This window comes from Carassius gibelio, chromosome A20 (assembly GCF_023724105.1).
Source record: "Carassius gibelio isolate Cgi1373 ecotype wild population from Czech Republic chromosome A20, carGib1.2-hapl.c, whole genome shotgun sequence".
Classification (NCBI taxonomy): domain Eukaryota; kingdom Metazoa; phylum Chordata; class Actinopteri; order Cypriniformes; family Cyprinidae; genus Carassius; species Carassius gibelio.
Genome location: NC_068390.1, coordinates 20040988 through 20068960, shown reverse-complemented (window position 1 = coordinate 20068960; position 27973 = coordinate 20040988). Strand labels below are relative to the sequence as shown.

Sequence of the window (27973 nt, the reverse complement as noted above, 5' to 3'; positions counted from 1 at the left end):
TTTTGGTTGGGGGCTCAGTGAAATAAAGACAGAAAATGACAACTTGCTCCATTTTTTTTATTCAAAAAAAAAACAAAAACAAACAAACAAAACATAGTATTTAAATATTTAAATATTTATTTGAACAGAATTCTAAACTTCATTTGAGAAATTATTTTTTGGATTTGATAAACATTCCTTGGATAAATTTTTTTTATTTTCTTTAAAACAGTAGATACCTGACATTAGCTATTTACATTCACAACATTTTTCAAAACCATACCAATAAAAATTTAATCTGCATACTTTCAGACTTGCTCCTCTTTTTTCCCTTCCAGACTTTTTTCTTTCTTAAAGAATTATAACTTGTGCATGGTTTAAAATAGGCAGCAAACTGCAATATCTTCCATCAAGTTCATTATTATATTAGTTACATGAGAATATGTAAAAAAAAATGGTCCGTTGGAAGTCATGTCACGTGATCTGATGGGGTGCTTCGAGCATCTCCATCAAGAAAGTGTCTATGGGTGTGTCTCCAATCAGCTTGAAGAAAAACAGGTGCTCCAAACACTTAAGGCCAATGGATCGGAGGGCAGGAAGACGCAACAGAAGTTTAGCAAACCTGTAAAGCAGGCAGGGAGCAGGATAGCAGGTGAACTTGAGTATGTGCCACAGATTTGATCAGTATTTAACGAATACTAAACATGTACATGACTGTACCTGCCAGGCTGGTCAGGGTACTTGTGTTTAGTATAGGTCTCCAGTGAGGCGTAAACTTTCTCCCTCAGTGCCTCTACATCCGCTGGGTTGGACAAGCCTTTGGAATCTACGAGAAGAGACAGTCTGCATGATTATACATATACTCAGCATATCAAAACATCTAACATATCTTTACTTCTAATCTATTAACGTTCATAAAGGCATTTAAAGGCATTCTTTAACTACTACATATATTACAAAATACAAGTTTTCTCTTTAACTTGGGTTTTTTAATAATATAATATTAGATGTGCTTTATAAGATAAAACCAATCAAGGTCTTCACAATTTATCATCACAATATCAGTGTCAATTCCCAAGGCATGCCAGGAAAACAAAAGAAATTGGTTTGTAAATAATGGTGGAGCGATTCCTTTAATTATATTACAAAACTTTAAATTAAACAAAACAACTTAGTTTATCTATGCTGCAGATGAGCGTATAAAAATGGAAGTGCTCAACACACCAGGATTGAAGAGGACGATGGCTCTAAGGCAGCCTAGTTCGGTCTTATCCATCTGCATGTCCTTCATTTTAGACACCAGCTCAGTCAAAACCCTGCCACACACACACAAAGCTTTCATTTGAACACAATGGTTGTAATAAAAATAAAGATGACACATATTTTCTGATCATTCTCTAAACACACGAGATGTTTATTAATTCACAGGTGTTGCAGGTAGAAAGACTCACCTGTTAAAGATGGAGCCCACACCTGCACTGTGAGCACTGCTCCTGTGGACATGCAGGCCTGTGCCCAGCAAGATGCCATCTTTAACTGTGATTGAGCGATGAGAGAAGGAAGCAATGAGGAGCTCGTTCCATCCTATTAGAAGAAAAATGACATGAATAACATAAATGACATGAACAGGAGGAGGAATTTTTAATACAATTTTTAATTCAACACAGTATTCTTTATTAGCAAGTCTTTATGATGTTCTGCGGAGTGCATGTGAAATGTTTGACCAGCAGAGGTCAGCATTCCCTCTTACATAACCAACACAGTTCTGCCTGACCCTTTAACATGGAGTGACTGGCCAAAACTAAAACTATTAAAAAGATTTAAGAAATTGAAATCAAATAAACCTGAAATCAAATAAAAAAATGCCAATAATAGATGAAAACTCTAACATTAAAATTAATACTTTTAAAATAATTGTTGCCTTGGCAGCTAACTGAAATGAAGATGTTTATGTATTTTAATCACTAAAACTAGAACTAAAAGTTATATATAAATATCTGTCTATCTCTATCTATCTATCTATCTATCTATCTATCTATCTATCTATATATATATATATATATATATATATATTATGTTACTACTTCAGTTATGATTTTAAAATAAAGGCAAAATATGAATTTTATCAGTATTGAATGATTTTTATCTGCATATCACTTCACAGAGACCTAGCGTGGACATGCTGATGAAACTGGTTCCTGTTTAATCGTAGGTTTTATAATTTTAGTATAGCTGTGCTTTGTCTTCAAAAACTACTATTATTATTATTTGTCTATATCAGTGGTTCTGGAGAGCCACAGTCCTGAAGAGTTGTGCTCCAACCTTGATAAAATCTCACCTGTCTGCTGCTTTCTAGTAATCCATAGACCTTTATAAGCTTGTTCAGGTGTGTTTGATGAGGGTTGGAGCTGAAGTCTGAAGGACTGTGGCTCTCCAGGATTGACGTCGGCCACCCCGGTCTATATCTATATATGTTTACACATGTGTATAGACTTATGAGTGTCTTATACCTGCTCGAAGCAAAATGACCTGATCATCCAGAGGCAGATCTGAGAAATTAGGTATTCTCTTGGCCCACTCCACAAGAGTAAACAGCTGCTTGTCAGCTGCGTGGCAGATATTAGTGACTGGGTCATTTGTCTGGAGAAGGAGACCCAATGAAAAAGAGGAAAGAGAAAGAATGAGAGAGATTATTTAAGTGGTTACTTTCTCAAAGATTCAGCATGTATGTACTGCGTACATTGTAATAAATCTAAATGTCTTTGTCTTACTGAGTTGCCAGGATTGTTCTCGGTGTATGTCTCAGTCTTAGGTTCGACTGCAAGTTCTGCATCCAGAATCTTATCCACAGGCATGTCTTCATTAAAACCGCCCGTCGATTCCACATCATTATCACCTTTTTCCCTCCCACGCTGCCTCTCTTCCTGCACCGCTACGGGGTCCAGCAGAGCAGAGCAAACGAGTACATTACAAATCATTGTAATGACTTATGGCACATTTAAACAATATTTAAGAAATCTCATATTTTTAATATTACCTTTATCTGTTATATTAAAATCTATTTTACTTTATTTTAAAGTATATTTTAGATTCTGTAAGAAAACACTTGTACAATATAATGTATTCTATTATAAAGCAGTTATATAAGGTTATATAGAAATACTATATCATTTAATGTATATTATATATAATTTTATTTAGCGTAATATTAAAGCATAATGTTAGAACGCTTAAAATATCTTCTGGCCACAAAGGCAGCAAAAAACAAAACCCATCAGCAATTCAAAGGCAATTAAAAATAATCATTGAATTGTGGATACAGACCATGCAAATACAAACCTTCCCGTTTCATGCCCATTGCTAGGCACTTCTGGTAGCGACAATACTGGCAACGGTTGCGCTGGCGTTTGTCGATCAAACACTCTTTACAGTCTCGACACGTGTAGGTCAAGTCTTTTCGGATGGTCCTCTTAAAGAAGCCTTTGCAACCTTCACAACTGTAAACACCATAGTGCTTCCCTGCAAACACAACCATACTGAACCTCAGAAGAGATGGAGACGTATCTTGCATTAACTTCCAAACCAAAACCGAGTGCAACACCTAACACAACACCATCCCTGTGTTGTTGTACCTGAAGATCGGTCGCCACAGATGGCACAGAGGTGTTTGGAGAGGGATCCAGGGCTGGTGCACTGATAGCTGCTCATGTTGCTCAGCGGAGCCAATCCTGGTGGAGGCTTGATGTCTTCTGAGTTATTCACATTTAAAGAGTTCATCTGTAAGACAGGAAGAGATTAGATTCAATGTTATTGTCATTATGCAGAGTACGAGTACAGATCTAATGAAATGCACTTAGCATCTAACCAGAAGTGCAATGTTATAGTGTTTTATATACATATAAGTGCAGAGTAAGTGAAGCTATGATATACAGAATGTACAGTGGAGTTGCTATATACAGTATTGAGCAGAGTATACAGAATATAAATAGGAATGCAAATGTATGTACATTATGAATAGACCAATGTAGGATTATATATACATAATGAACAGCAGCAACGTGAGAACAGTGGTAATAAATACAGTTGGATGAGTGTGCAAAAGTATTGTTAAACAATGTATTATATGCAAAATAACAGTAGTGCAATGATATTTTTATAGAAATGGTTTACTGTGCTTTGTACAGTAACCACTAAAGACAGTTTACAGTAATAACCAGAATAGTGTGCAGTCTGTGCAAATGATGAGTAGTGCAAATACATGTGTGTAAAGTACTGTGACCAGAGCAGTAAAAGAGCAGGTGCTGGTTAGATTGGTAGTGTGGCATTCAGAAGTGTCACAGCTTCGGGAAAGAAGCTCTTTCTGAGCCTACTAGTGCGAGAACGTAGGCTCCTGTAATGTCTGCCGGAAGGAAGGAGGGTGAAAAGTCCATGATTAGGGTGAGAGGCATCTTTGATGATGTTTCTTGCCCTGCTCAGACAGCGCTTGTGATAAATGTTCTCAATGGAAGTTAACTGGGTGCCGGTGATCCGTTGAGCAGTTTTCACCACCCGCTGGAGTGCTTTGCGGTCAGATGCGGAGCAATTGAGAGATGTGAGGAGATGTCAAGATGATGTGAAGAGAGATGGAAACAGCTTATCAAACAGTGCAACCAGGAGTAGACTTGTTGTCACAATGCAGCAGCAGACTTTGTGTCTCTTTCCCTCTCAGAACAATTCACAATTTCCCATCCCATACTGTTTTCTGCACTACTCCATTAAGCCTGAGGGGGGCAGTACATGGTCATACCTCAGGCATAAAGAAAGCAGGTCAAATCCGGAATGTGCTTCAGTGAGCCTTATTTTGAGTGAATTACTGGCATATATGTTTGTCTGTTGATTTGGGTTTGTATTTGGCTGCTTCTTTTGTGGAGAAAACCTTACTTTTCACAACATAATTTCCGTCATATCTCAAAGATATCTGTTTGATAGAGTGTTATTGTTCATTAAAACTATACATCTACAATTAAATTAAGATGAATAATAATCCTGCTAGTACAAATTTAAGATGAAAAACCAAAATAAAAATTAGAAACCTAAGTTAAAATAAGAAAATTTGCTTTGGCAATTAACTCGCACAAGTTTAATATTAAAATGATGAAAAACCAAAGTTTTATAGAAATAAAAAGATAAAAACATAACATAACACAACAAAACAAAACTTTCTGATATTTACCTTGAATTTACTTTACATTCTGTAACAAGTAAAAACCCATTTTCACACAATAGTGTGTTTTAAAAAGTCTAATATATTTTAATACATGTTATTTTATTTTAATTTGAGTCCTTTGTGCCTTTATTTTGTGAACATTACATCCACTCGGGACCAAAAAAGAAACACCCATGTACAGGATTTCAGAACAAGAAACACCAGGCACGGCTAAAGGCGCATGCTACCAGCATTACAAGATTTAACACATTTTCCTTTCATTTCAATATAATTTCAAGTAGACCCTGTATGTCACAACACACACACACTTACTTGCCCCATATGCCCATATACTGTAAGCTCATAGTTATTGATGTCCTTTCATTGGACTAAAAGCCTGAAACATTTGTCTGAGTCAATGGCTTTCTCTGGCCTCCAGGGAGAAATGAGACACCCATACAGACACACATAAGATGACCTCTTTTAACACCAGGGCAACCCTTACACCCTTAAACTGGGTCGGTACCCTAAAGTACAAAAGCTAAAAAGTACATCTTTGTACCTCACTTCCCTGTACAAATGGTACATATTAGTACTTAAAAGGTACATATGTGACCCAGGACCACTAAACCAGTCATAATTGTAAACATTTTTGAAATTGAGATTTGTAAATTATCTGACTGCTTGATAAATAGGCTTTCCATTGATGTATGGTTAGGACAGGACAAGTTTTGGCTGAGATACAACTATTTGAATATCTGGAATCTGATGGTGCAAAAAAATCTACATTTTGAGAAAATGGCCTTTAAAGTTGTTCAGATGAAGTTCTTAGCAATGCATTTTACTAATCAAAAATTAAGTTTTAATATATTTACAGTAAGAACTTTACAAAATATCTTCATGGAACATGATCTTTACTTAATATCCTAATTGTTTTTTGGCATAAAAGAAAAATCTATAATTTTGACCCATTCAATGTATATTTGGGTATTGCTACAAACATACTTAAGACTGGTTTTGTGCTCTAGGGTCACATATTAGTAACCTTTTAAAGGGTTTTGTCAATAGGCAAATTTTTATTTATGAGAAAGCTCAACATTTCAGTTTGCAGGACAGACTGCTTTCAGTTGGTGTCAGTAGGAGAGAGCACAGAATTATGGGAATTAACTTCTTACCTGTGGGCTACTGAGATTGTTAAATCCCATACTGGGTGTAGAGGGCAAGGACATGGATGGTGAGCCCAGAGACGGGGCGATGACTGAGTAGGGTGAGGCCAGGCCATTCATTGATGAGCCCAGGGTGCTCATGGGAGACTGCAGTGGGCGGGACGAACTGATGACGGACGGATGACCCACCATGGAGCTTAGGGGTGGTGGCTGAGAGGGAGGCGAATTAAGAACACTAGTGTCTGTGAATAGACAAAAAGAAAGATTAATATGAGACAAGATAATACAAATTAAAACGTAATACTAAAATGACTGCTGGTGACATCAGGGATCACTGACACATGGATGCTTCACAAAATTAGTTTTTACTGTATTTTGTAAGTAAAAATCGAAATTATTCCAAACCTATGACCTGTAATGTATAAATCAATCAGAGAGGTCAGTGTGACAGGTCTATATGAATTTGTCATGACAACCTGTGTTTTTATTTAGCATGTACAGACGTCAGAGAACAGGGTAAGTGTGTGCGCACAGGAACATCTAGTAACGGTGGAAATGTGTGCCTTTGCAGAACATCAATTACCTCCTTTATTAAGGCCTAAAATGTGTAATGAAAAATAAGCTGTTTGAGTAAATGTAAGAGGGCACTTCACTAAGAGAATGCATTAAGCCCTGCTGCTTTTCCCATTCAGTCAGCAGCTGATGGGGTGCTACATACGAGTACCTGGTAATGGTAGTTTGTACCAGCACAAACACATATAATCTATCTAACGTAGTACAAGGACACACACAGGGCAAAGGTTGCACCTTTTTGCCAATATTGATAGTGTTGCAATCCGTTATCTCATTTCATCATTCATCAAGATGAAGATCAAATTAAATGATTAAATTAACATGAACAAAGCTTCAAGAGGTTGCTTTATTGAAGTGTGCAACACAAAAAGCAGTGATTTGATCAGATATTCTGGTGACTGTAACTGTTAATCTCTTGCAGGTTATTTCAATGTACTGCTAATGTATTATTGCAAAATAAACCCAGACAGGGTGATCAAGACCTCAACATTAAGAGGAGGGGATTTGAGTCCACCGTAAATATATGGCTGCTTACCAAATAAATAAATGGACATATAATGTTACTTTGAGCTGAAATTGTTTTAGCAAATGAAAAGAAAGAGACAGCAGAGTGCTACAAGACAATGGACAGTCATCAATTTCAGTTTAGCAGTCAAAATAGTGCATTCATATATATTTCTTAAACTCTCATATATTACTAAATGGCTATAAAGCTAAACACTAAAATACATAATATGCAAAAATAAGGAATTTAAATCATTTATCTCTTAAGTCATCTACATGTTTTATCATTCTCGTGCTGAGAATGATGGGAAATGTAGTATGAACCACATATAGTAAACCTGCCAAATGAGAAGTTTGTATACACTGGGAAAAAAGGTACAGGGCTGTCAATAGGCCAGTACCCTAAAGGTACATCTTAGCACCTATTTACTCCAAAATAGTACATATTACCTTAAAGTTAAATATTAGTACTTTAAAAGTACATATAAGAACCTAAAATGTACATATTCGTTTTTTTTCCTGTGGGGAGACACACCCTATGAGTGTCTGAAATTAGCTTCTTTTGTAATAGAATTCTCTATCTTGCTGTTTCTTTTACTTAAAATTAAACAAATCCAGGATTTAATGTTTATTAACAGGCCTATTCATGAATTTCAGCACTTAAACATTATAGTGTTATAAACAAACAGTTGGCAATGGCTGTATTCTTCCAAGCTGGTGCATGTGTGTGTGTCCCAGACTCTGGGCAGAAAGGGGAAGTTTTGTGGCAGATGGCCAAGATGCCTTTGGTGGGGCAGAAATATGGTCATACAGTGGTCCACGTGTCGGCCTATCCTCAAATGGCCCACCTGATCCATTGCATTTAAAACAGACCAGACAAGTCCAATGCTTAAGACAGACTCCCTAAGGCTGAAACAAGGCTGTTACACAGAATCTTTATAGATTTGGTACTGCATCTTTATACGGAGCTTAATTTGACAGTGAAAAAGTTATTCATAATATCGAAAAAATAATGTTCACGATCAAATCAACACCAACACACAGAAGGACATTAAGGCTCCCCCAGAATATATGCCTCTAACCTTTTACTCCAAAGTTTTAGTTTTATTTTGACTTTAAAATATAAGTTTAACAGGTATAACTGAGAACCTATACATGGCAAGGTTACTTACTATAGCTCTATCTCTGCAGATTTGCATTTCATTAGGTCTAAAATAAAAATTGTTTAGATGCATCAACCTTTAGTGGATAATTCAGATCTTATTCTTCAGAGATGGTCCTTGTGCCAGACATTCGTCAGGATTTCACAATGACTGTCGGCAGTGAACATGACCTTTGTACAGCTGTCTGGGAGCAAAGGGCACCCTTTGGTAGACTGCTATCAAATTCAGCAGAGACCACATGAAATCGCACAGGTCAGCGTGGACACAATCACAGACATAAACTGTTACAGCATGCTTCATGCAACAAACTGTAATTAATATCCTCACAGATACTATATACAGCAACGAAGATGTGTTTAGTTTCAATGAACAGCAGATGGAAATTATTCTGACATTAGTAATACAAAGGTTGAGTAACAGATTGGAAAGTGACATGAAGAACATAGAGTGTGTGCCATTAAAAATTTACAAAAGAAAAGACACAATTAATTCTTTTCATTATTTAATTATAATATATATTTTTTTTTAGAATTCATTCATTTTAACTCTAATTGCATTTAAATTAGCATTTAACAATATTGAATGTGACTCCAAAAGTCAAAATACATAAACTTGCAATAAACTAGACTTTATTGTTTATTGTATAATACTAAATAACACAACACCCCCAAAAGTAAGTTTTTAGATTTAGCTTTTCAGATTTAGGAGCATATTATTGGCTGGAACCACACAGACAAACGTGAAAATCTAAATCTAAATCTCTTGAATCACTTATTTCTATCCTAAACGAAGTTGACATCTGATAATTTATCACTAAACCCTCTTCTCATCACTGACAAATATTTTCAACCAACCTGTCAAAAAGACAGGGGTTGTGGGAAGGGCAACAGACACAAAAAGATGGAAGGGGGTAGAAGTGATAAACACTGTCCCACTCTATCCCAGTCTGCCGCAGAGAGCACCCTGACATTAAATCAACCCTTATTAATGCCATATGCCCATAATCCTCCAAAGCCCAGGACTACACACACACATACCTCACACTTCAGCTACAAACACCACTTATTCAGCCATATCATAAACTACTTTATCAGCACAAGCTGTGTTTCTATGTGAATAATTAACCTACACAAGCAAAGTAAATTTTATAGCTGGTAATAATCTTATCTTTACCACCTAAACATCTCATTCACCATTCTTTAAATGAATAAACATTAATTACATGCTACACACACACACACACAAATGTAAAAAGACACACAAGCTCATGTTTTTCTTATCAGAACTGCTGAAATAGAGCATTATATTCATGTTCATGTCCCCAGAATCGCAAAGGTAAAAATGAGCTGGACTCGTGCAGGCCGAAGGAGGTCTTGGATATGTTTACTTTTTTATGGCAGTATTGACATCTGTCTTACACTGTTACTATTGAAAGGGTTTTTTTTTTTTTTTTTGAAGGACTCGTGTGTTTGAGTGTGTGTTCTGTTGCTAAAAAAAGTCGAAGGCCTGTAACTGCTGCTTTAAGTGGAGACAAAGTCAGTGTTTGAAAAGGTAAGAGAAGTGAATACTAAAGAATGATAGAGGACTATCAAGTGAAGAGACATCATTCAGTGAACCAGGCATGCACTCCGAGTGTGTCCTGTAGTAACCTCTGTTTCACTCTGTTCAAAACAAGCACACTTTGTCACATGCATCACACACGCATAATCTAACTTATGCTGACAACTGCTTTATATGACACAAAAAAAGAGAAGTAAAATAAGGACAGACAGACAGATAAACATATAGACATCTAATACTGTACACTAAATATTACTGTCTGAAACTGGACATCAGATAAATGCTGACTGGGTCGATATGTTGACATTTGGAAACAAACTTAACAGGAAATGTTAAGCTTCAAAACATCCTATCATATCGTGATCATATGACAGCTGATATTCTGTGGCACTGAAGTGAACTTGTTTAAAAAAAACCTGAGTAATGATTGTGACATCTTACATTTGATGACCCCTGTTAATGTCACAATGTAACGATCAGCAGGGACTGTTCCAATGAACATTGCACAAGAGTTTTGAAGTAACTGTGTTCCACCAGACCTCTTGTATAGTGGATGAACTGAACTGAACGGTTACAGATTCTAAAACACTTTAAAGGAACACTACTTTTTTTGAAAATAGGCTAATTTTTCAACTCCCCTACTGTTTTACTGTTTTTGAATCCATTCAGACGATCTCCAGATCTGGCGGAAGCACTTTTAGCTTAGCTTAGCAAAGATCATCGAATCTGATTAGACCGTTAGCATCTCGCTCAAAAATGACCAAAGTCTTTGTATATTTTGTCCTGTTTATAACTTGACTCATCTGTAGTTACATCATGTACTACATTGTGATTTTCTAGGCTGATATGTCTAGGAACTATACTCTCATTCCAGCGTAATAATCAAGGAACTTTGCTGCCGTACCATGGGTGCAGCAGATGCAGTGATATTACGCAGCGCCTGAAAATAGTCCCAGCTAGGTAACTTCCAATAAGCCTATTTTCAGGCACTGCATAATATCAAATACATATTTTATATGCATTTAAAATATATATAGTACGCCAATTGTTAATATTAAAATTACAAAAAAGTGGTTTGAATTAATGATTTAATGCCATTCATGAATACTTCATGAAACTAAATAAATCGTTTTTTTTATTAATCTTGAATCGAGGTTGCGATCTTCTAACGATTAATCATGCAGTTCTAGTGCAAATATATCAATATTTACATATAATATTTACATAACAATATCCAAGTGCACACACTTTTTGACTAAAAGCCCTAATAATAGGACTATATGGACTATATTAAGGCTGCACGATATTGGGAAAAAATGACATCGCAATATTTAATTTTTCTGCGATATATATAGCGATATGAAATCTAATCTAATTTTTTCTTACAAACAGCCGGGGCTCGCTCTCTCTCTCTCTCTCTCTCTCTCTCTCCCTCCCTCTGTCTCTTTCTCTCACGCGCACTCTCTCGCTCTCTCTCTCTATCTCGCGCGCTCTTGAAAAGGACTTGAAAATATCCATAATGTGTTTGTTAAACATGATAAACTTTCACTCTATGATGGTTAAGCTGTGCAATTAATCCGCGAATCACATTCGTCAAGGGCCAGGGAGCAGCTGGCCCTTACAGTTAATGAATAACGGATCAACTATGACAGCCTACATCGCACATCCTGCGATGTGATTATTGTGGATTCGTACATCGCGATATCGATGCTTAAATGACACATCGTGCAGCCCTAGACTATAGGAACACAAATAAACCACAGCAGATTATTTAAGTACTGTGCGTGTACAAGGCGTAACCAGGTTTTTGCATAGTTTAGTGACAAATCGTACCAGCATACTTTTTAGGTCAAAATGTGTGCCTGCTATGCAAAATGTGTACAGGTTAGTAGGTCTGCAAATGTAAAAGCGTAACTTTTGATCAACTTAATATATATCCTTGCTAAATAAAATTAACAATTTCATAAAAAAACTATCTTACTGAACCCAACCTTTTGAACAGTGGTGTATAAAATTCTCTCCTGTTGATTAATTGATAGTTAATTTAAAAGACGATCGATGAAGGAAATAATCGAAATTTGACATCCCTAATGTAAACTAATTGAATGTGTTACTAGGCAGCAGTTGTAAAAAAGTTCCTTAAGGCAACAACTGCACACAAAAAGTTGTTACCAACTGAGAGTAAATGTTAGGTTACAAATGGGATCTAACAGCAGCTGCATGTGAGAACCCACATAACCACATAACACAACCATGAGTAACCTCAACAAAAGGGGGAGATTTAAAAAAAAAGGCTCTGTCTGTAGTGTTTATATCAAAGATATTGTACAATTTAGAAAGACTGTCTGAAGATAATCTCATCAATGAACAAAGACCGTCAAAAGATGTTTTCAGTTAAAAAATGTTTGATTCAGTAGCAATGTTTGATTCAGTAGCAATATCTGGCAACACTGCTTTGCCGCCATAAAAGACAGCAATCAAAAAAGCAGTTTACAGAATGGAAGGAAATACGCAAAAACTAGCCATAAAAGAAGTCTGTGCTATGTCTTTCAGTATAGTTACATTTTCACAAATCATGCCATAAATTTTCATAAGAGCATTAGACAAAGTTATTGTAGTTATGTATTGTTGCATGAATAATAAACTGATCAAATTAATACATCCTTAAATATGGTAAAGTATTAACTAATTTTGGTGCAATAAAGTATTGTCAAATAAAGTTTCTTCTGTATTCCACAGGAAAAAGAAAGCAATACAACTTTAGAAAGACATTAGGGTGAGAAAATTATGACAGAAATTACACTTTTGGGTGAACTATCCCTTGTCATCACTAGAATTAAGATGCCTAGGCATATCTGTTAAGGCATGTCCACATACTTGTAATGTATGTTTCAGCTGTAGCTTCCAAAACATCATATATATATATATATATATATATATATATATATATATATATATATATATATATATATATATATATATATATATATATATATATATATATATATGTTATATTAAAGACCCATAGATGTACTCCAATGTAAATTAATGTAATCTTTTACGTAATATTAATTTGAAGAAAGAGACATACACGCAAAATTTAATGCAGACTCACTTACTATGTTGGTATTGTGCACGTTTTATTTGTTTTGTCAACACTGATGCCTCTCAAAAGAAAGATAGAAACAGAAAGAGAAAGAACAACAGAGCGACAACAACTTCTGTCACCGATTTCTATTGTGCGATCAAATAGGAGTGTATCCTTGTCAGTCCAAGTATTTACACATACCCAACCACAAAGAAATGACCCTCAACAGAACTATTGTTAGAGAGAAACAGAAGAAAAGCAAAGCAGCGAGGGGGTGAAGTACAGTGAGTATCTGTGAGATATATAGGGATATACTGAAATAGACTGATCCAACCAGACCTTCCTAAAATATCCACAATACTCCAGTGCTACCTTACCCTGATCTATAACAGCTGAACAGCATTAGAGAACATAGCTTTGCCAAGTACTCTCACTGCCAACGGTTGAGAGCAGAGGTTACAGATTAATTACACACAAGCCATGATGACATGCCAAGCAACTGTCTAATCAATAGTGTAAATTCAACATATATACGTATACACACACATATACATATATACATTTATATTTATTTATAAATGATAAATGCAGTCTTGGTGATCATAAGACTTTCAAAAACACTGTAGTGTTTATTACAATAAGATAAAATAAAAATCTAAACCCAAGCAAACTTTCACCATGTGCAATGTAAAAAAAAGCACATATATAAATATAAATATATATTATTCATAACTAGATTTAATCAAAATATATTATTAAATATGACATAATCAACCTGACTATTATATTTTTTTCAATGTTAAAATATACTCATGTCTCCAACTTGAATTTGGGTAGGGACTATCCATTTGTCCAACCAATGGCAGACAAAGAGAACCGGAAACCTGTTTGAGAATAATCATTATTTTTCTAATTTCATTTGGCAATGTTAAAACAAACCAATTTCAATTATGAATGTAAGCTGTGTATTCCCTTGCTTTAAAATAACAACACCTTCCAGTTGTTTCCAACAGTATGATTCTCTCATCTTCCCTTAGGATGCATCAGCCGCGTTATTCCTGGGAACTTAAGTGTTACAGGAGTATCTTATTATCAGATACTCACGATTGTTGTAGTGATCGCCCTCTCTGCTGTGACTCTGGCCTTGAAGAGGCAACGCTGCCGGATGCCACATGACTGCGAGCACCACTTGACCAAATCTCACCAGGCACAGTAGAGCACCTGTCCGAACACAGACTCACTCTGCTGATGGAACAGATGGGATATGAGTGAAACAGGACGGCTGTAGTAGGAGGATCCACAGGGAGGAGTCTGCTCGTTTATGGGATTACTTGGATTATCAACGATTGAATCCAGCAGGAACCGTTTACTGCCACAAAGATCAGCCTCTCTCCAAGCTTTGACAAAAGTCCTTCTGCACAGACTGCAGTTTGCCTGGAAAGAGGCTCAGAATGTCATATCAGCCCAACCGGCCACCTGTTGCACGGCCAGAGATGAAGTGGGCTTGAGTGTGCGTGAGTAAATTTACAGTATATCTGATTTATATATCAAAAACATTCTATAATTTAATATCACAATAATACTATTACAGCAGTGAAATGGCAATGGCCATGCTTTCTCACACATGCATGCACAGTTTACAGCCAAGCCTGGCAGCCTCCTCTCACTCTCGCACACCTGCTTGTGTGTTCATTATCTAATGCACTTGTAACTTTAGACACTGCCTGTGTTTGTGCCATGCTGCATAATGTACTACATTAGCAAAGAACAGTTCAAAGACAATTTACTTAAAAAGTAAAATGCTGAAAAAAGATATTTTAGATAATGTTCAGAAATTTAGAAGTTTTTTTTAATTAATACAATTATTTATTCTGAAAGGAATGCATTTAATTGATCAAAAGAGACAAATAAATGCTGTTCTTTTGAACTTTTTATTCATTAAAAAAATCTGAAACAATTTATCACAGTTTCCACCAAAATATTAAGCAGTTTTCAACATTGGTAATAATGAGAAATGTTTCTTGAGCAGCAAATCAGCATTTTAGAATGATTTCTGAAGGATCATGTGACACCAAAGAACAAACAGTTATTTAAAAGTCTAAACATATTACTGTTTTTACTCTATTTTTGATCAAACAAATGCAGCCTTAGTGAGATAAAAAGAAAATACAAAAATCAACCAACCTCAAGCTTTTGAACAGCAGTGAAAAATAAATAAATAATGAAGATAAATAACTACAACTTTATATTTACTGACTGAGATATCAGCATGGGTCATGCCAGTGTCAATGGAATTTTGAGCCAAATTAATTGTGCAGAAAAAGATTAAAAAGAAGCTTTGAGGGATTTCAATCCAGTGTTGCAATGATGAAGACTTTCTACTAAAGCCTTCAATACATCAATGCTGATGCCATTACAGTTTCACTGAAAGACAGTGGAGAGACATGCCTTCATGACAGAATGCCTTCAGGGTGAACCTAAAAAAGCCTCTTTAATATGTCATCCTATAAAAGCAATGCCCCACATGGATATCTCTGAATGAGATAAGCGTTACGATCACACAGAAGATTGACACAATTGGAGCTGCCTATAGAGATATTAGGAGCCTCATCAACAAAACAACTGTATTAGATTTTCTATCTTTGTGCATTTGTTTTGATAAAAAAACGATCACCCACTGAAATATCTTTTATAGTTACTTATCCTTCTGATAAACTTATACATTAAAGTGGAAATAACACACACAGTTTCATCTCATGTTAATCTTGAGTACCTACGGTATGTAGTAGTACTGCATCCTTCACATCTCTGAAGTGTCTTTAGTTTGATCAGATTTATAAAAGACCGATACGGTTGTGAGCCATGGGCTGAGCAAAAGAGTCACGAACATGCAAAGCTCTTGTTTAGCGATCGCCTGCAAGCTGTGACACTGACATGAATAAAACAAGAACAAAAACTTTATTGACTTAAATCAGATATGGCTAAAAATAAGATCCAGCAATATAAATTCGATCCGGAAGACTTCCGTAACCTGTATGAAGTACGATGATGGCCGAGCTCTTGTCTTTGCTCTTTCTCTTGCTGATGTGTGCGGACTCTTCCTGGAGTGTTTATACAACAGATAAAAATAAAAATTTCAGATAATATACTGATAAAGAATTTTGTATTATAAATGTTTTCATTCTTGTAGGTAAAAACCATATCCACAAGTGTAATCTCCAATATGCCACATTGTAAGGTGTTTATAAGGTGTGTTTATATCTTGAAATGCTCTCTGTATTGAAAAATATTTGGAAAACACTGACTTGTGCCTTTTTCAGGATTCCTCTTTAAAATAATTACATTATTACATTTACTACAAAGGTTTTCCCCATGTGTTCCTCTTAACTTTCATATTTATTATCCTTTAATTTATTACTTTATTTAGTTTAAAATTGAGTTTTCTTTCCCCTGGCTGTTATTTTTATTCTTTGTTTTTATATTTTTTTATATTCTGTTACAGTATACTGTATTTGTATCTGTTGATTCATTGGTTGATTAAAAAAATAAAATAAAATAAAAACAAACCCTGAAGGAGTGTCTTTGACACAGAAATACTCTATCATATGTCCATCTAATATGTTACACAGTATGTGTACATTACCGTTCAAAATCTGGGGGCAGTAAGATTTCATTTATTTTAAAGAAATTAATATTTTTCAGCAAACATGCAATTGACTGATCAGAAGTGACAATAAAGATTCTTCTGAACGATAGTGTAACAGCTGACTTTGAGGGTCAAAGACACAACTCTCAGCCCGTGTTGACAAGCACTTGAACACAGTTCACCCGCTACTATGATGTGGGTCCACATCTAACCTTTCAAAGCACCATGTCCTCTGAGAAGCAATCAGGACATGAACATGTCCATAGGTCAAAATAGATTTCCACCCTTGCCCTAGTCTACTTTACCCTAGAATGTCTATGAATCAAGAACAAGGAGCTTAGGGACAAAAAAGCATCTATGTTAGTTTGTTTATCTATAGCAGCTGCACCACAAGGGTTATGACTGTGCATAAGAATTGTTAAACTGCTGTAAAAAGGGACTAATGTCAATAATCATTTAATTGATAGAATACATAGGCCTACACCCCAATAGTGTTATGATGAGGACCCTTTTTGCAAACACTTTCAAAAAGAATACATACACTCACCCTTCCAATATGTTATTTTACCATCGACTACATATCTTCTGTTTCCCCTGGCTAGGCTTCTTTGACTCTCTAAGCCAAGCATGTGATGGTTAGGGCGATTGCGCTCAGTAATTCATACAGGTGCATCTCAATAAATTAGAATGTTGTGGAAAAGTTCATTTATTTCAGTAATTCAAATTGTGAAACTTGGGTATTAAAAAACTCAATGCACACTCAAGTCTTTGATTCTTTTAATTGTGATGATTTTGGCTCACATTTAACAAAAAACCCACCAATTCACTATCTCAACAAATTAGAATACTTCATAAGTATATTTTTTTAGTGAATTGTTGGCCTTCTGGAAAGTATGTTCATCTACCGTACTCAATACTTGGTAGGGGCTCCTTTTGCTTTAATTACTGCCTCAATTTGGTGTGGCATGAAGGTGATCAGTTTGTGGCACTGCTGAGGTGGTATGGAAGCCCAGGTTTCTTTGACATTTTTTGGTCTCGTTTCTTATTTTCCTCTTGACAATAGCCCATAGATTCTCTGTGGGGTGAAATTAGCATCTTCAAAAAGCTGGTCAGTAGAAGCAAGAATTAAGTGCTCCAAAATTTATTGGTAAATGGGTGCAGTGACTTTGATTTTCAAAAAACACAATGGACCAACACCATCAGATGACATTGCACCCCAAATCATCACAGACTGTGGCAACTTAACACTGGACTTCAAGCAACTTGGGCTATGAGCTCCTCCACCCTTCCTCCAGACTCTAGGACCTTGGTCTACAAATGAAAAACAAAACTTGCTCTCATCTAAAAAGAGGACTTTGGACCACTGGGAACAGTCCAGTTCTTCTCCTTAGGCCAGGTAAGACACCTCTGACATTGTCTGTGGTTCAGTAAATCTCTTGACACGTCTGTGTGTGGTGGCTCTTGATGCCTTGATCCCAGCCTCAGACCATTCCTTGTGAAGTTCACTCAAATTCTTTAACTGATTTTGCTTGACAGTCCTCATAAGGCTGTGATTCTACTCAACTTTATGTTAACATGGTTGGATATAGTGTTGTCACGGTACCAAAATTTCAGTTTTCGGTACCGATACCAGTGAAAAGCCACGGTTCTCGGTACCAATTTCGGTCCCAAAGCAAAACACAAAAATACTCTAATTAAAAAGAAAACACACTTTTTATCACTAAAAATTAAACCAATGCCATTCTTTATACTTACAATTCTTTACAATTGTGTTAAAAAATTTTCTACAAGTAATTTAATTATGAAAAACAGTAAATAAGTTTCACCCAAATTTTATTTGCTTTTTAATTAATGAAACTGAAACATTTTATTTTTTGGTAAATAAAGGGGATTTGCTATTAAAATTAAGACACAGAAGAAATAGTGTTGATTTATTTCTTTAAAAAGTTTATTAATTTTTTCAAAAGTAGTAGCAGTATCACAGTAGCAGTGTCCATATTAAAATGTAAGTTTCAATTTCATGACTTGATTTGGAGATTCCGACCATGTTTTCTGCTTCACAGAAATCATAGTGCCGTATGCGTCAAGAACCGGGTTGACCAGGCACTCGGTACTAGGCAGTGTTGTAGTCGAGACCAGCTCATTCGAGTCCGAGTCCAGATCGAGTCCAGAGAGGGTCGAGTCCGAGTCAAGACCGAGTTCAGAAAGGGTCGAGTCCGAGTCAAGACCGAGTTCAGAAAGGGTCGAGTCCGAGTCAAGACCGAGTTCAGAAAGGGTCGAGTCCGAGTCAAGACCGAGACCAGAGAGATTGGGTCTTTGACAAGACCTAAAGAAATCTTCAAGAGTATGTAAAATGTTTGGTGGAAACAATAAAGGGTAAAAGGGCCACATAGTATGTGGTGTAAAGGTAATTTTATTAGTATTATGAATTGTAACTTGTCAATATTAAGTGCTCATTTTCACATAACATCGTTGTACCACTATACACATCCATATAACCTTTCTAGTATAAGTAACATTACTGTACCACTATACCTGTAAATGTTCAACTGTAACAGCTTTTACATAACTTGACATAACTTAACATTGAAGCTTAACTAATGACTGCTAATATCCTTACAATGTCTTGGATTATGTTCACTTTAGATGTTGTGAAGATTACAGGTGGGCATAATTACTTTTCAAAAAAATAAGTGAGGAGACCATCCTGCTACCCAACCAAGCACGATGTGGTCTCATGATCAATCCACCCCGACTAAAAACACTCTCTACTGGTGCAGAGGAAGCGGGGACTGACGACAGTTACCATTTTATCACTTTCTGTAACAGCAACGGATAATCTAATGCTAATTTCCCTGGATGGTGCGTTTTAATGCAGGGTAAAATACACACTAGTCCAAGTTTTTTTTTTTAGTTACGGAGGGCATACACACAAGAGCCGAGTGACTGTCCAGGAAAATTTCATGCAAAAGTGTGTATGTGCCAGGGGAAGAAAGCTGGATGAAATGCCATATTAGTTCAATGCATTCTGTCAGACATGTTTTTGGGGGGAGATGTTTAGTGTTGAGACAGTCAGTCTGTGTCTGTATTCATTATATAATTTAATTAAACGATATTTTTTGTGACCATTTTGTCCTACTTTGTAAAAATAACACAGTCGAGAGAAATAATGTAGCAACGTGGCTTTCTGGAAAGCGGGATCACTACAGGCGGATGGCAGGAGGGTAACTTAAGGCCGGTGACACACTGGCTGCATGGCGTCTCTGCTGCGTGCCAGAAGCGTGGTGGCTGCTTCGCGTTTTCTGTGTCTTTACACACCAGAAGCGTGCCTGCACGCGGCGCTTGGCGCGCAGCTGCTGCTGTAGGTGACATAGAGGGAGGCCTCTCCTTTTTTTTTTTTTTACACACCTACTGATAGGACACCGTCAACAGTATTGACGGCACAATAGAGTATGTTTGACAGGTGCAATATTTGAAAATCGTTCATTATTAATTTATTTTTAAATTACATTTATATCTGAATTTATGCCAACCTATAGACTTTCAAATATCAAAATGTCATGAATTAATATGTATTTATGTACAAAATGATATATAAACATATTTTCCTAGTATATTTTGCCTGGAAACGCTTCCAACATGCACGCGTGTCGCGTGAAAAATAGGCGTCGGTTCTATTTCGAGCATGCGCGCGTTTTCCGTGCGTCTCACGCAGGCAGTCTGCAAGATCTAACCTGTTTACATGGGAGCCGAATTAAAAACAGACACGCCACGCAGCTGAGACGCTTGAGCCACACATCCAGTGTGTCGCTGGCCTAACGTCTCACGTCAAAAGAAAATCACCAGTCATTGGATGTCTCCAACATACATCAATTTAAGTAAACATTAACATACAGTAATAATCATGAAATATTTTGATTGGGACTCGAGTGGACTCGGGCATAAGTCCGATTCCTAATATGTTCGAGTCCGAGTCAATACCGAGTCAAAATGCACACGAGTCCATGACAAGACCGAGACCATTAAAATACGGTCTCGAGACCGAGTCCAAGACCGAGTCCGAGTCTCGAGTACTCAACACTGGTACTAGGGGTGCGCCAAAATATCGATATGGCAATATATCGCGATATTTTCTCCCGCGATCGATTCTCGATGCGCTCTTGCCAAGTATCGATCTTAAAAGCCGTTATAAAACGCTCTATTAGTATTCATTATGCCTTGACCCTTCTCCAGAAGTAGATAGGGGGCGCGCGATGCGAGTTTGGCTGTTGTGTTGTGAGCGTAAAAGAAGACGTACACACACTTGAAATGGCGGAGTCAAGCGAGAAAATTAGAAGTGAGAGCAAGAAGTTAAAGGACGCTCCAGCAACATTTAAATCCAAAGTGTGGACTTACTTTGGATTTTATAACAGTGCTGACGGGGCAAAGCTAGAAAAGGACTACACAATATGCAAGAACTGCTTTGCAAAAGTCCACTACACGGGAAACACGACCAACATGCACAGCCACCTCTCGCGGCATCACCCGGAGCTCTGTGAGAAAGCCGTGGTTGGTGCTGGCTCAAAGCCGACACACCCCGTCGTAAACACCCTTTTCCAGGCAAAGCTACCACCTTGTTCTGCTAGGGCAAAGTCAATCACAAATGGGATCGCTGTTTACATGTGTAAAGGGCTCCGTCCGTACAGCGAGGTGGAGAACGAAGGGTTCTGCTTTTTAATGAATATCTTAGAGCCACGCTTTGATATTCCCTCTCGGAAATATTTTGCTGAAAAAATGATTCCGGCACTTTATGACCAGACCAGGGCTAAAGTTGAGTCGGCACTCGAGTCGGCAGAAAGAGTAGGGCTCACGTGTGACGGATGGACATCGAGAGCCACAGAGTCCTACATAACGGTCACTGTACATTTTATAAACGAAGACTGGGAAATTAAGTCATATGTCCTGCAAACCCGAGCAATGCACGAAACGCACACTGGGACACACATTGCCGATGTACTGAAAGCCGCAGTGGGGGAGTGGAATCTTGACGCTAAGAAGCCAGTGGTTGTCACCGACAACGCATCAAACATGCGTGTAGCAATGGACTTGACAGGATACCAACATGTTAGATGTTTTGCTCATGTTTTAAATCTTGCATCCCAACGTGCGCTGAAAATAGCTGCTGTTACCAAGGTACTTGTCAAAGTTAGGAGGATCTCAACATTCTTTCATCGAAGCACAACTGGAGCAGAAGCACTGAAAAGAAACCAGGAACTCCTTGGCCTCCCCCTTCACAAGCTCATCACGGACATGCCTGTTCGTTGGAATAGTGCCTATGAGATGATCTCCAGGTTTCTTGAGCAACAGCCAGCTGTCTGTGCTGCCCTCTTATCACCAGAGGTAAGAAACGTTTGCAATGTAGAAGTTGTAATCTATATGTGTAATAAATGTGAATAATTTATCGTGTACAATTAATAAGTTTGTAAATAAATACTAATTCATATGATATAAACTTGCTTGATACAATGAATAAACAATGAATAAATACTTTATACATATTAAATAGGTATATACTGTATATATAAACTCCAAATAAAAACATTAGATTACATCATATAGTTCATGCTTTATTTGCTTTAAAATAAAGAACACTAATTATATACATTTTATTAATAAATTGTATTTTTCTTTTTTTTTTCTTAAGGTGAGAAAGAATGTGACTGACTGTGCTCTGACAGAGAATGACATCTCAAGTGCTGAAGAGATGGTGGAAGCATTTAGACCAATGCTTGTGGCAACAAATATCATGTGTGAGGAAAAGAATCCCACCATTTCAGTGGTTGCTCCTCTTCATGCCCAACTGCTGCGAGACACAACCAGCACTGAAGAAGATTCCCCTCTGGTTCGAGAGATTAAGGGAGCCATCAATCAAGACCTTTCAAAGAGATATCAATCAGAGGTGGAAAAAGATCTCCTACGCATGTCCTCAGCCCTGGACCCTAGATTTAAATCCCTTTTATTTCTGTCATCTGAAGAAGTGCAAGACACTTATGCAAAACTACAGTCAAAAGCTGCAGCTTTAAAAGAGGATGATCCAGTGCCTTGTGGTGATGTTAAGGGGGATTTAGAGGAAGAGGAGACCTGCACAGCAAAAAAAAGAAAGTCTGCACTTGTTGATCTTCTTGGTCAGACCTTCAAGAAGACCTCTTATGTCTCTACATCAGCAACCTCAATTGCAGAGAAGGAGATAAAACAATATCAAGATGCTCCTTCTCTGCCTCTCACTGAAGATCCACTGTTGTGGTGGAAATCTCAGCAACATGTGTTCCCTCTCCTTTCCAAGCTGGCCCATATGCATTTGTGTATTCCTGGGACCAGTGTAGCAGCTGAGAGGGTCTTTTCAACTGCAGGAGATATTATCAGTGCCCAAAGAAGTTCACTCACTCCTGAACATGCTGACCAACTCCTCTTTCTCAAGAAAAATATGAACATATAAAACGCATCACATGAAGCTGTTTTCTATTTTGTTCTGAAAAATGTTTATTTTTGAATGCACTTTAAGTTAGGTACATTTTAGATGTACTTTATCCCTGATATATTTTATTTTTTATTTGAAAGCAGTAGCCCAAAGGTTTATGTTTCTTGCACTTAACAGTGTCACTGTTCATGTTTATGAAGGACAATCATATAGTATTGTTTACACTGAATCTGTCCTCAGCCTTACAGCTGTTTTGCACCCAAATGGTGTCACCGTTTGTCGAAGACATAGTATTACTACTGATTGCAGCAATGTTACACTAAAATAGTGTCTGTGACTGTTTTGTTGCAACTAAGTCACAACTTGTTTTTGTTTCATCCAAAAATAAATAAATGGAGACTCATTTTACTAATTAAAAAAAAAACTTCTTATTTCTTAAAACATGATATATTGTGAGTTATTACTGATAATATATTGATTATCGCCATATCGTGATATTATCATATCGTGAGCAATGTGTCGCGTATCGTATCGTATCGTGAAGTACCCAGTGATTCCCAGCCCTACTCGGTACCACCGGTACTTAAAGAAACTGGTACCGTGACATTTACATTTTTTAGTACCAACTTGGTACCAAAGTACCGGGGCCCGTATTCATAAAGAATCTTAAGGGAAAAGTAGCTCCTAGTGACAGAATTCTAAGAAAATTCTTAGAAATGTGGCCGTTTACTCTTTAAATGAAAGAAAAAGTAAAGAAAAAAGGCCCTAATTTTCCTTTAAGAATGGCCTTGTGATCATCCACTAACTGGGCTAACAGTAAACACTGTTCCTCTGTCCAGTTTGGCTTTCTCGCCCTTCATGGTTTTGATTCCATGTTTGATACATAAAAACATTCAAACTGCCACTTAAATAGGACCGCAAACACTGTAATTGGAAAGAGTGGAAAATGTTTATAATTCTAAACCAATCAAATACCTTATAGGAAATTAAAAGCATGGTAAATAAAAAAAGGATTTATATACACGCATATAATGTGTGTAAAAAAAAAATAAAAAATCACTCTTTTTTTTCCTTCTTGGACAACCAACCAATCACAGTCTTCAAAAGATTGTGTCATACATGGCAACGGGGTCAACCCCGCCTCCTCACTAAGATGAAAGTTTTTGTCTTTTCCTTACTCAGAGTTGCTCTCAGATCGGTCCAGAATTGCTCTTAAGCCAAGACTCCTATGTAAAAGTTTTTAAACTAAATTAAGAGTTTTCTGAGAGGATGCCCAGGTCATTTGACAACACTAGTTGGATACAGCACTCTGTGAACAGCCAGCTTCTTTTGCAATTAAAGAGCCACACAGATGGGAAATCAAAAATTACCTGTATTACAGTGTATGATGTAGCTGTAAACAATGTGCAAAGTAATTAAACCAAAAAGTACACGATTTATAAAGTTATTGGCTTCTAAAGTAAGGAGTCGACTCTGAATCGCTGAAACGAGTCGTTATAGATTTCAAATCTTTTGCCCATCTCTATGTACGTCACTAGGAACACTTTGCATAATAATCTCCGCCTACCGTGTTGGGAGAAACGGAACTCTGACCTACGAAGAGACATGAGAGAGATATCTATAGAAAGCTTGACATGTCTTCTTTAAAACTAAATAAGTGCTACTAAAAGATATTCTGTGATAAAGTAATCCATATGAAAACAACGCGATGTCCGTTTTTCACGTCTCCCTTCATTATATCTAATGTGACCACGCCCCCGCGCTGAACGCGCTATTCAGATTCAAACTGAAGCGCGCGGCTTGAATACACGCACACAGAAGAAAAAGCAGCGAGACTGTTCAAGTTTTTTATTTTACTGTTTGCTTCGCGATGAGAGGAATAAGACATAATTCACCCCAAAAAGATGCTAACGCATTGTTTACCACGAAGTTGTCAGTATGTCAGTTGACCAATCAGAACACAGTATGCTACCGAAAGGTGGGGTTTAAGGAAACTGAATCTTTTGAACAGCTTCGCGCGAACCGTTTGGGGATCTCTAAGAATTGAGGTAATTTTAAAATGATATTTTGACAAAATGACAATGTTTTTTAACCTTGGATGGATTTAAACCTATTGTACAGGACTTATAAACAGTGATAGGAAGCTTAGAATTTTCATCTTACTGGCTCTTTAATGATTGTTGTTTACCCTCCTTGTGAAGGGTGTCAATGATTGTCTTCAATGATTGTCCTCAGGTTATCTTCCCCTTGATTGTGTAGCCTAGTGAACCAAACTGAGAGACCATTTTGAAGGCTCAGGAAACAGGTGCAGGTGTTTTGAGTTGATTAGCTGATTGGCATGTCACCACATTTTAATTTGTTGGGATAGTGAATTGGTGGGTTTTTGTTAAATGTAAGCCAAAATCATCAAAATTAAAAGAACCAAAGACTTTCTACTTCAGTCTGTGTGGACTGAATTTATTTAATACAAGAGTTACACAATTTGAATTGAATTACTGAAATAAACGAACTTTTCTACAGCATTCTAATTTATAAAGATGCACCTGTATGTTGAAAGCTTAAAGCACATATAGGAAATATAAAAAAAAAACACTGTGAGCAGTTTGAAAGCATGTGTACAGCTGACAATAACAAAAACCTCTGAGCCACTCCTGCCTAACGACTGCAGTATATGTTGTTTCTGTGTCTTTGGACTTGCAGAGTGGGTTTGCATTGTTAAAGGCGGTGGAATGTTGTCAGCTATAGGCACTTCTCAGAAGACCTATGGCAACAAGAAAGAGCTGAGAGTGAAGGCTCAATGCTTCCTTCATTTACATAAAAAAATTCTGTAGCTTAAACAATAGGGCATGGCGCTAGCAATGTCAATGTCGAATACAGTTGAATACAGCTTTTACACTTCTTTTTAATATAATATACAAAAAAAATGTGTTTGCACTACAAAACCCTGACCCGGAGTAAAAATACATCAGCAATATGTAATACATCTGATATTGCCTTAAAAGCAAATGTACAGTAGGCTGAATTCTTGCTCAGCAGGAAAATCCAGCTTACAGGGTTCATATGACATTGCTAAAAAGAACATTATTTTGTGTATTTGGTGTAATGAAATGTGGTTTAAGGTTAAAAAAAAAACATTATTTTCCACATACTGTACATTATTGTTTCTCCCCCTTTCTGTATATTTTTACAAAGCTCATTGTTCTGAAAAGCAGGGTGTACGCTGATTGGCCAGCTATCCAGTGCATTGTGATTGGCTGATTAGCTCAAGCATGTGACTGAAACGTTATGCCCTTTACCATACCATGATGCCATCTCCCAGCACAAGGAGACAAAATTTGTTACATCCAGTACACTAATCAAAACTCATGTTTAAATTGTCAGGGGCAAATTATTAAACACAAAAACGAACTTGTTATAGAAACAACCTTTGTGCACAGCCAGCACTGTAGGCTACTCTCCCAGGTTCAACAAACAGTTCTCCGTAAAATGCGCTGCACACATCTGAATATTTGGGTTGAACTGTTCTGGAACAGTATTGTAAATACAACTTAACCACTGATTTCTGGTTGTGTCCTCTTTTGGAAAGCCAAACAAAGTAGTTTCACTTTCACAACGAAACACAGCATCTCCAGACATGGCAGCGGTAGCACCAACTATACTACAGTGAGTATAAAAGTAAGGCCTCCTTTCTTTGCCTGAACATTTGGGCGGCGTTATGCAAATATTACATTTCCGGCTGGTCATTTGATGGTGTAAGCTGGGTCTTTGATAGCTGGTCAACCAACTTGTAAGCAAATATCTTACATTGTATTTTCCAACAGTGTATAATGCAATAACACATGCTAATCTATTGTATTACAGTTAAGTTTTTAATATAAATAATAATTATAACTAAATTCATCACATCTTGACTTGAAAATGTCATGTCAGTTGGATTAACAGCATCGAGCACTTTAATTAGGTGTGACAAATTGGCAACTCTTTATATGAATGAGTCTTATCACTTACACTCAACATAGTCACACCACAACTTGATGGAGTTGTCCTTGACTTTGCCTAAAATAACATGTCATTCGCACTCACTCCTGAAACAAGCCGCGAGCGTTGAAATACAAAGTTTGCGCTGAAATACAAGCCTATACACACACTCATTCCTATGAGAAGTGTACATTCTATACCCGACTGGAAACCATCTCAAACTCAATAAATAATAATCCCGACACAACAGGCGTGCTTTAAAGGCGATCGATTAGATGAACGCAATTAAAGTAACAACCATGCTTGTAAATCGCGGCGCGATCACCTGACGGATGTCAACGCACGCAGGCTGATGGGACTATTATCTGTCTGAAGTTCATAAGCGAAGTTGTTTTAACGCTTTCGCGGCATGCACATTTTAATCAAACAGCACGGACAACTGCGAAAATATGACACAGAAGAGCAGAAACAGGAAATGAAGAAAGACGGCGACTTACGAAATTGTAAATATGTGTCGTGAGTATCCATTCCGAATCGGTTTACTGTATGGTCTTGTCCTGGAGAAGCACGCCACTACTCTCGATTCCTCTCCCCAGGCCGAGTGAACTACACTCTGGCGCTGCTGGCTGGCTCGGGGCCCCGCTCAGGGGGAGGCGGGAGGAGGGGTTACACCA

The 27973-nt window shown here is 37.1% G+C and overlaps 2 protein-coding genes across 5 annotated transcripts; one reads left to right on the top strand and one right to left on the bottom strand.

Annotated features, from left to right (window-relative positions):
* Nucleotides 1-38: 38 nt before the first annotated feature.
* On the bottom strand, nucleotides 39-27964 carry LOC127938879 (retinoic acid receptor RXR-gamma-B). Of its 4 annotated transcripts, none has more exons than XM_052535778.1 (11): nucleotides 27797-27890; nucleotides 14323-14460; nucleotides 6340-6572; nucleotides 3612-3756; nucleotides 3304-3498; nucleotides 2751-2911; nucleotides 2490-2619; nucleotides 1431-1563; nucleotides 1204-1295; nucleotides 700-805; nucleotides 39-601 (listed from the first exon to the last, which is right to left on the bottom strand). In XM_052535778.1, the coding sequence occupies exons 2-11, from the start codon at nucleotides 14390-14392 to the stop codon at nucleotides 454-456; spliced, it is 1413 nt and encodes a 470-aa protein (XP_052391738.1). In that variant the 5' UTR covers nucleotides 14393-14460; nucleotides 27797-27890; the 3' UTR covers nucleotides 39-453. The 4 variants fall into 4 exon arrangements, with proteins under 4 accessions (XP_052391738.1, XP_052391739.1, XP_052391740.1 ...); XM_052535779.1 differs by having other exon boundaries at nucleotides 3319-3498; nucleotides 27797-27885; XM_052535780.1 differs by lacking the exon at nucleotides 14323-14460 and having other exon boundaries at nucleotides 27797-27964.
* Nucleotides 20498-24424, top strand: LOC127938877 (E3 SUMO-protein ligase ZBED1-like). The gene is made up of 2 exons (XM_052535777.1): nucleotides 20498-22243; nucleotides 22548-24424. The coding sequence occupies exons 1-2, from the start codon at nucleotides 21173-21175 to the stop codon at nucleotides 23337-23339; spliced, it is 1863 nt and encodes a 620-aa protein (XP_052391737.1). The 5' UTR covers nucleotides 20498-21172; the 3' UTR covers nucleotides 23340-24424.
* Nucleotides 27965-27973: the final 9 nt, after the last annotated feature.